General features: G+C 34.6%; 1 protein-coding gene across 1 annotated transcript; it reads right to left on the reverse strand.

The window, feature by feature from the left end:
* Nucleotides 1–371: 371 nt before the first annotated feature.
* Nucleotides 372–9,931, reverse strand: LOC107586992 (NGFI-A-binding protein 1-like). The gene is made up of 8 exons (XM_016274575.1): nucleotides 9,764–9,931; nucleotides 8,516–8,537; nucleotides 8,164–8,297; nucleotides 7,035–7,086; nucleotides 5,081–5,200; nucleotides 4,012–4,171; nucleotides 3,770–3,913; nucleotides 372–517 (listed from the first exon to the last, which is right to left on the reverse strand). The coding sequence occupies exons 1-8, from the start codon at nucleotides 9,868–9,870 to the stop codon at nucleotides 444–446; spliced, it is 813 nt and encodes a 270-aa protein (XP_016130061.1). The 5' UTR covers nucleotides 9,871–9,931; the 3' UTR covers nucleotides 372–443.
* Nucleotides 9,932–14,679: the final 4,748 nt, after the last annotated feature.

Below are 14,679 nucleotides of genomic sequence, written 5' to 3' on the forward strand. Positions count from 1 at the left end.
ATTGACGCAATCGCAAAAACACGCAAAGCTAATTCTACATATTCAATATTCTTTTACGTTAAGTTCATCCTCAACGACAAACCGATACGAACAGATGAATGTCATCATTTAACCTTAACTAAACTAAGGACTACACAACCGTTTTCTACGAAACTCCAGTGTTTCTGTTGATTAACGAGTAGTTTAAATAAAAAATAGTTACGAATAAGACATGCAATCAAATAACCAAACAGGTTATGTACAAAAAGATGCACAAATACAATCTTAGACAGTTTCTCTGTGTACAACGACTACAAGACATTCGTGTTTTTTGTTCTAAAATTAGAAATAAAAATAATTCTTAAAAATTAAAAATCTACATTTACAGTTCTTAAGGCCACACAGTTTCATTACTAAATCCACGGAGCAAACAAAATGCAGGTTTCACTTTGAGGCTGAAGATGTTATCTGGAGTCCTCTGGTTCTGATTTGATGGTTTTCTTGTCCAGAAGCCCGGGCTCCTTCTGAGACCCATTTTCTGAAATGCAAATATAAAAGATTAGAATTCCTTTAAATTTCTAACCAAGAACCAAGATTAAAGATACATGTTTGATCATGTCGAAACTCTTCAAACTTCAGTTATAAAATATTTAGCACCCTCAGGCCATCCAAGATGTAGACGAGTTAGTTTCTTCATCAGAACAGGTTTGGAGAAATCAAGCATTATCACTTGCTCATCAATGGATCCTCTGCAGTGAATGGGTGCCGTCAGAATGAGAGTCCAAACAGCTGATAAAAACATCACAATAATCTACAAGTAATCCACACCAGTCCAGTTCATCAATTAACATCTAGTGAAGTGAAGAGCTGTGTTTGTAAGAAACAAATCCATCATTAAGGCGTTTTAACTTAAAACCGTCACTTGTGGCCAAAATACAACTCCATTATCCATAACAACACATTTTCCAGTGAAAAGGTCCATCCCCTGTTGTCCTCTCACATCAAAATCCACTGACATGTTTGTTTAGAACTATTTTTGACTGTTTTCCTTTGTAAACGATGCTTGATCTGTGCACATTTTTCACCTGATTCAGACGAAATGACGTTGTCACTGGACAAAAACAATATTATTGGATAGAGTACTCATATTTTTAGCCGGTTTAAAGTTAAAAAAGTCTTAATGATGGATTTGTTTCTTATAAACACTGACCTTTTCCCTTTTCCCTTCTCAAGACATTAATTAATGGACTGGAGCAGTGTGAATTATATGTGGATTATTGTGATGTTTTTCTGTTTGGACTCTCATTCTGATGGCACCCATTCACTTCAGAGGATCCATTTGTGAGCAAGTGATGTAACGCTAAATAATGCTACAAATCTGTTCTGATGAAGAAACAAACGCATCTACATCTTGAATGGCGTGATTGTACAAGTAAATACCATTTCAGTCTTTCTACTTCAAAATGTCATGTTTATTTCAACATGTTGCTTGCCGTTTCTTTGTAATCATTTGTGATGTGTATTAGAAATTTTTGAATAAAAATAACTTCTACACCACTTTTGTGTGTGTGGTTTTAAAAACAATTTAACAAGCGTTAAAGTGCAAATGATGCAGGACCAAAAAAAAATCCAACATTTTCAACTGTCTCAATTCTCATAACAGTTTCAGTATGCTGGAATTTTCAACACATTTCAGCAATTTCCAGTAAATAAACACGTAGCGTAAGAGCTTACGCCAAAATAAAGGATGGTACTTTTTAGTGTTTCAAATCTATGTCACCAAATTGACAGTTGAGGGTATTAAACGTATTTTTCAGATATTCAAATCAGTTCAAAAGACCAGTGTGATCAGTAAATGACACTGATTGACATCAGGCTCTGCCCACATTGGGGCGGAAGAAAAAACCCGAAACGTCAAAAAGACGAGTAAATCCTCACCCCCTTCCTCACCTACTCACAGTGCGCTAACGCAGCTTGCGCAGGCAGGTAGGAGTTTCAGAGAGAAAGTGCTACCTTCATCGAGGACATTTGCATGTAAGAGATTGCATACATTACAAAAAGTTCTCTGAAGCCTTGCTGATATACGCGTTGCGTTGACATATCAGGGTTTAATGGAGCGGTGTAGGTGTCAATGTGCCAGGATGATACTGAAGCAATGATGATACTGACATGCAAAAACAGAGTCCAACAAGAGCCATTTTAATCTGTACAACGTTTCTTCACTGGCTCTTTAAAGATTTTACGCTCTACCTAGACAGCAGTTCCAAAAGGTAGGCGGCAACGTTACGCTGCCTTCAGAGATACCACGTTTTGGCCAAATTTGAAGGCAGAACCACATGTATTTTGTGGACGGTGTGGCAATACCAGAATGCATTTCGACTAGAGTAAAACTGAACTAAAGTAGAATATGTGCTTTATCTTTATATATTTAGATGCCTTGTAAAAGAAAAGACATATGAACACATAAATAATTGAATAATAAAAAATATTTATACAAGCATCAATAGTAGTGATGTAATATTGAGAGGAAAACAGTATTGAAATCTATTTATTAATGATTGTCAAAAGTGCAGTAAAAAAAATCTAAAAATTTTTCAATATTATTACAATTTAAAATAACTGTTTATTATTTGAATAAACTATAAAATGTTATTTATTTCTGTGATGCAAAGCTGAATTGTCGATAGTAGTGATGTAATATTGAGAGGAAAACAGTATTGAAATCTATTTATTAATGATTGTCAAAAGTGCAGTAAAAAAATCTAAAAAATTTTCAATATTATTACAATTTAAAATAACTGTTTATTATTTGAATAAACTATAAAATGTTATTTATTTCTGTGATGCAAAGCTGAATTGTCAGCATGCCATTTCTGAATTTCAGCTCGTTTTGCCGGAAATACAACAGGCATATTCATTCATAAAGCTGAACGGTAAATTTGGCACATTCGGAATAACAAATAAAAAAATAGAACTGTATAATTAAACTAAAATTATTATAGACTATATGGTTTTTGTCATCTTCTGATTGGTCAACTTCAGATGGATCGCCAAATCGTCTCGTTCAACCGCACATACTCCACGAATTTAAACCGACAGCATCTGATTTTTTTTGACATGTTTGAAAATTATCCGGAGGATGGGAGGTGCTCGTAACGTCTCGGATCGGCCCGTACTTCTTACACGAGCCGAAACCACGCGAGCATCTGTGATTTTCTCCCGAGATAAAAAAAATCGCCTGCGAGCTCGTACAACAGCAAAAATCGCACCATGTACGCCTGCCTTTAGTCTTTAAGAAACATTTCTTACAATTATCAGTGTTGAAAACAGTTCTGCTGCTAAATATTTTTTGTGGAAACAATAATAATTTTTTTAGGATTCTCTGATGAATAAAGAGTAAAAAAAAACAACAACATTTATTTGAAACAGACATCGTTGGTCACAATGTAAAAATTGTTACTGTCAATTTAATGCATCTTTGTAGATTAAAAGTACTATTTTCTTTCAAACTAGGTTTTGGAACAAAACTTTTAAGTTCTTAATGTTATATTCACATTCTAGGTTCTTCAAAGAATGTTTTCTAAAGAACTAGAGAATTAAATATTCTTTGAGAACCTATGACATCAGGCAGAAGAACACTTTTTAGAATGTTTGTTTTTTCCAAAGTGTACACTTAAAGTTTATTATTTACATTTATTATGTGTTATTTTTCTTTTATAGCTTCACTCAAGAGTAATTGCCAACTCAAAAGTTGTGAAGAATCTGTCATGGTCTGGCTGTGAGCACTAACCTGTGGCCGCCACCATTCTCTCTTCAGACGTCTGTTGGTTATGATGTCGTTCCTCTGCGTTCTGTTTGTGATGTCGTTTGAGCTCATTGGCTAATTGCCTACCCAGCGGCACATCTGTCAGGCGCAAGTTTAGGGGTCTCTCACCTGTATTTAAGAATAGAAAGTCAACTACTGCTACGAACACGAAACAAATGCAAATGCAAAATAGCAGTGAGTAACAAAGAAGAAGAGGAGAAATGTACCAGAGAGATGTGAGAGGCTGCTGTTGCAGTGTTGAGCAGTGGGAGCGAGGTATTTCAGTGCTGCAGTTGGAATCCGCCAGTCTAACGATTTTAGTCTCTCTTGGACAGCAGCATCACGCAAGAGCTCCACCTGCTTGGCCAACAGAGAGTCCAGCTGTACCTGAATGTAAAAAATGTTCACAACAAGATTTAAAAAAAAAAGCAAAGTTTTCAAAAGCAAACACGTTAAAACAGATGTTCAAACAAGCATTTCAAACATTTATTCAAAAGAATGTTTTGAACAAAGTGTCACGCAAGAGCTCCACCTGCTTGGCCAATAGAGAGTCCAGCTGTACCTGAATGTAAAAAATGTTCACAACAAGATTTAAAAAAAAAAGCAAAGTTTTCAAAAGCAAACACGTTAAAACAACTGAGAAACAGATGTTCAAACAAGCATTTCAAACATTTATTCAAAAGAATGTTTTGAACAAAGTTCAAATAACTTTGAAACTAACTTTCAAACAAAACTTAAAACATTCAACTGAACATTGTTTCCAAACATACTGCAGTTCAAGCAACTTTAAAACAAACATTTTAAACACGGTTTAAAAAATGAAATTCAAACACTTTTGAAATAAGCTTTCAAAGCTCCTTTTAAAAAAAGTTTTAAAACTTTTTTTTAACGTTGCAAAATGTTTATTTTTTCAAGAGAATTTTGTTTAAATGTTGTTTCAAAGAACTTTGAAAGTTTATTTCAAGCTTGTTTGATCTTTGCTCTTATAAACAATGTTTGTTTCAACATTGCTTAGACCAATGAGATTTTTGTTTTAATGTTGTTTGAAAATGTTTGTTTGAAAGCTGTTTTCATCAGAATTTAAACTGATTTTCAAACAAGTTTGAAACTATCTTTCAAAACTTAAAATTCAAACAAACATTGTTTCCAAACAAGCAACGTTGAAGCAAACATTGTTTAAAAAATTAAAATTAAGTTTTTGAAGCAACATTCAAACAAAATTCTTTGGAAAACAATTCCAACAATAAAACAACGTTCAAACTATGTTTTATGATACATCAACTTAACGCAGACTACCTGTAGACTATGTCTGATTGTCTCCTCTCCTTTAGATTTGGCAATTGCGAGCTGTTCTCTCACCGTCTCTTGACGTGTATGAAGAACGTGAAGAGCCTCCTGTAAATCGTACACACCATCCTAAGAGAAGGTGAGAAAAAGTGAAATAAATAGATGAGCTCATGCTAAACTTACAATAAAATTAGCTGAGACAGAAGTGAGAGTGTTTTATATCTCCATGATGGCTTCATTTATTTGCATCTCTGGTGCAACCATGACATTTGCACAAATGGAGAAAGCTGTTAGCACAAACTGAGTCATCACATCTGAAGTCCACAGTGCATGAGGAGGTAAGTCATGCTGCTGGCAAGATGAACCATCCAAATAATCATATTTTACACTGTAGCATTTACCCCCCCCCCCCCCCCCCCCCCCAAAAAAAAAAAAAAAAAAAATGTATTAAAACAATAATTACTTTATAGGTCATGTATGCATAAAATTCAGAAGAATGATACATTTTTAAGTAAATTATTTATAAAATCATTTTTAATCAATAAAAGTCAAATATATAGTCATAGTGAAGCTAAACTTAATTATAGTACTTTTTTTTTACATTTAAGTTTAGTATCAGAATAATTTTAGCTACTTTTTGAGTTCTTAAATGTACAGTATTAATTGGTCCTTTTTACTTAATCATGGTAAAAACTTAAAAACACTGTTACATAAACATACTTTCTCTGCCATAGCAATGCTCTAGTTTGTTTCTAATCAGTATATTTGTTGTTATTCTAACAGATCAGCCATTGTCACCTTTGAACGAATTTATACTTCGTGTCGCCCCTTGACAACCTCCGCATTTTCCTCTTAGGTCATCACATGTGAGTATTAAAACAATAATTACTTTATAGGTCATGTATGCATAGAATTCAGAAGAATGATACATTTTTAAGTAAATTATTTATAAAATCATTTTTAAACAATAAAAGTCAAATATATAGTCATAGTGAAGCTAAACTTAATTATAGTACTTTTTTTACATTTAAGTTTAGTATCAGAATAATTTTAGCTACTTTTTGAGTTCTTAAATGTATAGTATTAATTGGTCCTTTTTACTTAATCATGGTAAAAACTTTAAAACACTGTTACATAAACATACTTTCTCTGCCATGGCAATGTTCTAGTTTGTTTCTAATCAGTATATTTGTTGTTATTCTAACAGATCAGCCGTTGTCACCTTTGAACGAATTTATACTTCGTGTCGCCCCTTGACAACCTCCGCATTTTCCTCTTAGGTCATCACATGTGTGTGTGTGTGTGTGTGTGTGTGCTTGTGTGTCCACGTATGACGTTAGACTCAGGCAGAGACAGCCACAGCCATGCGTGGGTAATTCAGTAAGCACCCACAGGATGATGTCAATTATGTCTTTCAGTCCACTGTGTACTTCTCCGCCTGTGCAGATGAATGATTGCGCGTTTGTGTACTAAGCTTTTCTTTATCCAGAGAACCCCACAAAAACAACTTCCGTTAAAAACAAGCTTTTTAAAGCCAGCTAAAACTGATCACAGAGTTTTAATTTGACGACTTGAGAGCTTTGTTTGCATCGGCTTTGTTGACTTCGAGGCCCCACGGAGCTACGAAAACAACGATATCATTTACTTTTAGATGTTCACCCAGAGGCGCAGACCGTCGCTCATGGGAAAAGCTGTGTGAACGCGACATTTCAGAGTGAATCATGACAGTAATTATTCTCCTGAGATTATTAACAGAGAGAGTGCACACACAAACACAGCGCTAATTCAGACACAACGGGAAGGCGCCTGGCAATAAATATCAAGACAGGAATGCAAAACTAATAAAGAAGTCCCGAGAAACCACCTGGAGCTCGAAATGATTGCAAAGCTGAGGCGTCTCATGCAAATGAAGCAATTTGTCGCAGCGAGGTTTATGAATATGAACTGAATCTACAGAACTTACTTCAGATTTGATCCTCTTGGGAGATGGTTCATTTTCATCACCACAGTGGGACCTGAAATGAAGATGTATTTTGAGTTCTATACTTATTTTGAAACACCATAAACAGTCATTGTGGTAAAACTTTTCAATTAAATAACAAAAACTAGTGAAAGTACTAAAAAGATGGCATTTACTGTACAAACAGATGCTCCTTATATGAATAAATAAAGACCATGAAAAGTGGCAAAGCTCAAAATGAAACAATCTAAAAATAAAATTGTAACATTTTCATAGATTTTTGTCTGGTAATGTGACATTTGCAAATGCTAATGTACTCTATGAAGTTGATTTTAAAAAGTTCTTATGGGATGTTGAGAAAAAAAATGTGATGAATCATCTTGTGCACAAGGTCAAAAGTCCAATAAAACACTCTTTAGAACAAGAACGTCCCTCACCCAATATAAAATACGGTATTATGGAGTATCTTGCTTTTGTTTAAAGTTTAGGGTATTTTAAATACCCTATTTAAACAAATGCAAGATACATGAGCAATATCACTCGAGTACGAGAGTGATATTGCGTTTATACAACAGTTCGACAGAACATGTATAATTAAACAAGAAATAACACAGTGCCTAATAAAACCCTCTTTTGTGTGGAACTACTTCCTTCTGCCACGGATTCAAAGCTCATGTTGACAGTTAAACATACGTCACTTTTAGAATTCGTATCAAGGGCATGTGCTGCTTCAGTTAGGTTATTAGTGAGAAATAATGAGGTTATTAGTGAGAAATAATGAGGTTATTAGTGAGAAATAATGCGGCAAGACGTGCATTCAAATGAGAGAGAGAGAGAGACTGCGAAGCTAGACGTTTCTTCTTATATTAACTAACATACTCTACGATTAGCTCAGTGAATAATAATTAAAAAAACATAGACCCGGCTAGAACAAGCGGAGTGATACAAAATTGTGAAAGGGCATTCCTGTAGCGATACCAGTACAATATCTCACGGTTCTCAACCAATCAGATTTGAGAACCAGAACGAACTGTTGTATAATCCATAATATGTCAACAGAGAAATGTGTTAATCAACTATTTCAACAATTGTTTTTCTTTAGAATCAAACGTTGAGAAGAATTGGATTTTACCTGCTGCTCATGCGGGTGTATTTGTAGGTAACTTCACGTGAAATCTGCCTGGCCAGTGAGAAAAGTTCATCTCTTCGGGTCAGCAGCGACAGATCTTTCACGCACAGCTGAGCAGATGCTTCGTTGACCGTTAGCTACACAATAAACAAAAGGACCACTTTTTACTAAAAATCTAAAAGAAGCTTTTTCCACTATAAAGAACTTTTGTAGAATGGAAATATTCCATGGATGATAAAGGTTCTTCATGGAATCACAGAAACCAATAGAACCTTTATTTTTAACAATGTATGGAACAACAACTTCTGTCAATCTGCACAATCAACAATATCAATATCTTAGCATTCGAACCAACCTCGTGCATCGTGTTTAATAATCTGAAGAACCTTTTCCACTATAAAGAACATTTTGTGCAAAGGAAAGGTTCCATGCATGTAAAAGGTTCATCATCAAACCACTGATGCCAGTGAAGAACCTTTATTTTTAAGAGGTCATGGCATCGCTGCAAAACCCTCTTCCAGGAGCTTTATTTTTAAGAGTATGCGATGTTAAATTATTAAGCTACTCGTAATGGAAAAATTATCATCAAAACTTTTGGAGGGAACATATTATGGACTGCCCAAGAATACAGTGTATAACAACTCAATAAAAAAATTAACAAAGTTAAAATTAGAAAAAAAAGGATTGATAATTCTGACTCGGTGCATGTAGTTTTAACTGGTATAGTGCTTAGTCAGGGTAGAGCCATATTTCATTTTTGACAAGAATGAAAACAAGGCTGTGAGGGATAGAAGTACAGTGTTCAACAGATTGCGCTTTTGTTTAACAACATGACAATTGATTAGCTGATGAAACGTCTTTCCAAGAAAACTTTCAGTATACAAAAGCTCTTAAAAACATTTTGGAAGTTGTGAAAATGACATGATCTAGTACCGGCACACAGTTTTCAACCATGTAAAATTCAGTCAGCCCTGACTAAGCTCTATACATCATATCCAGTCGGACGGTCACATAAAGTTTAGTCACAAAAGTTGCAAACTTTCAATACATTTGAAGCTCAAACTGGATATGAGATTCCTGCATCCGCAACGAACTGGAACTCAACATAGCCGCCGTCCTACTCTCAACTGGAAATGAATGACCAATCTATCTTCTGATGTTTGTAGCAAGCAGTGAAAAGATGTTTACATCTGCATTTGAATAGTTTTAACATTGAAAACTTTTACACTTTCCTTTTATGTACTTATTTAGCTGATGTTTTCATTCCAAGTGACTTAATTTAAAATTACAGGTACTATCCACTTGGCATAACCCTGGTGAGATCTTTCGCCATCACACCACATTTAAATGCAATTACGAATAGTTGCAAACACTATTGCATTACACTATTCTACACAAAAACATGAACAGTTCCCCTGCAAACTCACCTGAGAAGATCTCAAAACTATTGCTTCACATGCACCTGAGAATCTCAATGCATGCAAATAACTCGGATATTGAGTCTATAATATACCCATCTAGCTCAAATCAGCATGCTTTGATTCTCTACCCTCCCCATCTGAATGTCTATGTATGAAATGTTTATATTAGTCCTCGGGTTTACGTACCTCTCTTTCGCAGCTGGTGTGCGCGACTGCTCCCGGTGCTGGCCGCTGTCTCGAGGCAGCGCTCCGCCTCTCGCGAAGGAGAGAAAGTGTGTTGAAGGCTCATCGGTGCTGTCTCTCTCTTGCACTGTCTCTTTCTCTCGTGTGCGGGGATATTCCGATGTAAGCTGCATTGCTGTCTCACTCCTACGCGCCGGCTTGACGCAAATCCTCGCGTGGGCAGCGCTATGCGTGTGGGACGGAATACCGAGAGAGAGAGAGAGAGAGAGAAGACCTGAACGGTCACACACGGTAAAATACACATTCATGATGACATATTGAAGAATATTAATCGGTAATACCATGTTTTTTTTGTTTTGACATGAACCCACACAGCCTTCAGTACAGCATATGCGTGTATTTTTGTGGTGGCCATGTTCGTACATGGGAAACCCGGGAAAGTCGCCACATTTTACTACAGTAAATCACACTAGCTTGAAAAATGCACAAGCTGCATATTAAAATGAAATGTAATCATGCATCTTAAAGGCTGGATCTTTAGATAGAGGGGCGCATCAGCAGCCTCCCATCTGTCTGAGCATCTTGAGCTATTTTGGGAAGGAGGCTGGGCACAGCGAACAGCCCCTGGGAGGAAGTGCGTGGTGGTTGCTGTCAACCCCCACTTTCGTGTTGGTCTGTTCCTCAAAACAAAAGCTTTTCCAAGACATTTTCCATCTTATGTGACAAAAATGACAAGCGACAGCACCTTGCCTGCAATCACGGATCTATCCGTGCTATCACAGTGTTTTTATTCATATAGATAACATTTGTGGAACATCTGTGGAATGTTTTGCTTGAAACATTATATATATATATATATATATATATATATATATATATATGATGAACGTGAGAGTATGATGAACATGAGGACGTGAGAATATATATACACTGAACAAAATTATAAACGCAACACTTTTGTTTTTGCCCCCATTTTTCATGAGCTGAACTCAAAGATCTAAGACTTTTTCTATGTACACAAAAGGCCTATTTCTCTCAAATATTGTTCACAAATCTGTCTAAATCTGTGTTAGTGAGCACTTCTCCTTTGCCGAGATAATCCATCCACCTCACAGGTGTGGCATATCAAGATGCTGATTAGACAGCATGATTATTGCACAGGTGTGCCTTAGGCTGGCCACAATAAAAGGCCACTCTTTTGGCGTTTATAAAAGGCGTTTATAATTTTGTTCAGTGTGTGTATATAAATATATATATATAAATAAAGGATGGTAAAACATTTCTTGAACATTGCGAAAAAAGTGCATTTGAAAAACCACTACACTATAACAGAATTACATAAACAATGTGTAATGTGTATTTATGCATTGCATATGTGTATACAAAGCATACATTTTTCTTCCGATTTCAGAATGAGCACTTTGTCATTTGTTATATATATGTTGAGGTCGTGTCCGTCTGATGTTTATCATGTTCATCTGATGATCGCTACTGTAATGAACGTAACTTTTTAATAAGCAGGGGAAATTCCCAACATTTAAACAATAACCATTTACATGTCTAGAGTGTTTGCATTGTAAGAATGTACAGGGACACTTCAGATTTAAAAACGCTGACTTGTTAGGTGATGTTTTCTCATTAAATTCGTACGATTTCCTATTAATTCAATGGAATGTATGGGAACAGTGGGGAATACCAATATGGCGGGCGGCGGCTTCACTTTTATGACGTCATGAGCAATCCAGTTCTCTATTATAGATCAGTGGTTGTATCACAAAAATGAAGACAATATGTACGTACCTAAATGTAAAATGTACATTTAGATGAAAAATTTAAAAACTTTGCAAAGCATGCATTAACGAAATGGCATAACGTTTCTTCAATGTTGTGAAAAAGTACATTTGAAAAATGACTAGGCTATAATTTATTTTTGTATCTAAAAAATAAAGAAAACGTAAAATGTACATTTGGACAAAAAGTTCTAAATACGTTGCAAAGGATGCTTTAAAAATGGCATAACATTTCTTAAATGTTGCGAAAAAGCACATTTGAAAAATGACTACAACTTTTTCTGTTGTATCTGAAAAATGAAGACAATATGTCCTTAAACGTAAAATACATTTAGATGATACGTTAACAAATGGCGTAAAGTTTCTTCAATGTTGTGAAAAAAGCGCAATTGAAAAATGACTAGAAATTGTCTAAAAATTAAGACAATATGTACATACATAAACGTAAAGTGTACAATTAGATTAAGTGTTTTAAAAACGTTGCAAAGGATCCATTAACAAATGGCACAATTTATCAATCTGAACAAACTTAATCTCTTTAACGTTGTGGAAAAAAGTGCTTTTGAAAATTTACGTTTTTTGCTATTTGTAATACAAAAATGAAGACAACATACACGTATGTAAATGTATAAATATACTGTAGGTACATGCACATACCATGAACAACTTAAAGTTTACATTTAGATGAAACGTTTGAAAAATATTGCAAAAGATGCGTTAAAAATGTTTGTGAAAAAAAGCATTTAAAAATGCCAAAAAATGGTATTTGTCATATTACACAGGACAAAAATTATGACAACATATACATACACATAACGTGCAAGTAAAAGCCTGTGTATATGTGTATATATATATATATATATATATATAAGTACATATATATTTATATATGTACACCATACATGATCTTGTTCCTTTTGTATCTGGAAATAGGTGACCTCTAACATAAACCTGAGAAACGTAAGGAAAAAGAGAGGGAGCGAGAGAATAAAAAGGGGGGTGGCGATGAATAAAAACTAAGATTCCTTTAATTTGCTCTGCCTATGCGAGTCAAGCGTGTCTTCCTACTCAAACACACCCATGCACACTTGGCCGCCCACGTATATGTGCACATACACATATACGTAGATACTTTGTGACGTACAAACACATCCTGGTGTGTGTGTGTGTGTAGGGGCCCCCTGCTCAGAGTGGGTGTTGTCATTGCAGGGTAGGGCTGTTGACAGGGTACGCGTGGGTTTGCGGTTTTTAATGGTTAAGCTGACAGTTACTCAGAAAATCCTCTTTCTTCCTTCTTCGGCATTCAACGTCACGCTCACATTCACATTTAATTAATTGACTCTAGTTTTAACACGCAGAAGACAGTTCTGTCTATAATGCTTTGGTGAACTTGTCTGAGAGTCAAACAGTAATGAAGTGATGGGTTTCATGGCTGGAATGAACAAATAAAGGTAATTTGCTATGAATCAGAAAAAGTTTGAAGCTGCAATATGCAATATGTAAATATTATATACATGTATATTTACATATTGCATATTGTAATGTGTTTACATTTAGTAAAACAATTTAATGTAATGTGTGTATGTATATGTATATATATATATACTTGCTATTAAATTTTTTTATATATTATAATTTTTTTTATATATTTGTGTGTATATATATATATATATATATATATATATACAAATTGTATATTGTAATAGGAGTTTATATTTAGTAAATTAATATAATGGTATATATGTGAAATTTTAAATATGGCAATATGTGTGTTTTCATTAGTAAATAATAAATAACAGTCAATAATAATGTATATGATGTATGTATAAGTAATTAATTTGAGTAATTATTTACATGATCTGGATTCCACATTTAGTACATATTTAAAATGTAATTATGGTAGAATACCATAGTATTACTAATATATATATATATATTTTTTACATTTTGTAATATATATATATACATATATAGCATATAATGTAAAATTTTTTATATAAGATATGTAAGATGCGATTACATTAACTATAATCTACTTATATATATATATATAGTCATGTAATTTGGAATCAGTAATGGATTACAATTTGTAAAATATTTGCAGAAATACATTTAGTGTTACTTAAAGGGGACCTATTATGCCTCTTTTAACAAGATGTAAAATAAGTTTTTAATGTCCCCAGAGTGTGTATGTGAAGTTTTAGCTCAAAATACCCCACAGATAATTTTTATAGCTTGTTAAATTTGCCACTTTTAGGTTATGAGCCAAAACGTGCCATTTTTGTGTTTGTCCATTTAAATGCAAATGAGCTGGTGCTCCCAGCCTCCTTTTCAGAAGAGGGCGGAGCTTCAAGAGCTCATGCTCCGGGATACAAATAAACATTCCACTATTAGTACAAGCCTGTTATCTTTACAGAAGACGTACTCGGTTTAAAAGTCTGTCATCTGATTGTACTGTGCATAATAAATACGCATTTATGAATTACACAGACGGGGAGCACGGCACGATAAAAATAACTTATGGTGCCATTGCGTGCTATCACAAACTTTATAAGTCCCACTTGTGATTATGAGCTCGACAAATTCAAGTGGTCAATTGCTTTCATATGCAATTTTTAACTACCACATTCCTATTTACGATCATTCTGGTAGCACGTGAAGGCAGCATCAGTGAAAACAGGCAGAAACAATGGTAGCTTTAGCAACATTAGCCTTACAGAGTGCCAAGAAACTCTTTCAGAAAGGCAATTTGGAAAACAAACGCGTGATTTTGTGTGGAGCTGATGTAGGAGGATAGGCTGGTTGTTTTCACACACTGCAGCCACACAACTGTGTTCAAACACCTTATAAAAGGGATTTTTGCATAAGGTCCCCTTTAAATTTGATTTGCATGCCTTTGTTTATTTCAAAGTTATTTGGCCAAACTTTATTCAGCTCTCTATATTTATTAAGATACTGTCCCTTGAAATAGCTTTACCCTTCTCAATTCATAATACAATACAAGTATATTAAGTTGCACATTTAGAGTTGCCACATCTACTGGACATCTACTGTCATGAGGAAAAAAACGGTTAAGCTAGTTAAAGGTCAACATGTTGCATGTAACATATTCATCTAATAACTTT

Source organism: Sinocyclocheilus grahami, unplaced genomic scaffold, assembly GCF_001515645.1.
Source record: "Sinocyclocheilus grahami isolate Dianchi unplaced genomic scaffold, SAMN03320097.WGS_v1.1 scaffold87.1, whole genome shotgun sequence".
Lineage (NCBI taxonomy): Eukaryota > Metazoa > Chordata > Actinopteri > Cypriniformes > Cyprinidae > Sinocyclocheilus > Sinocyclocheilus grahami.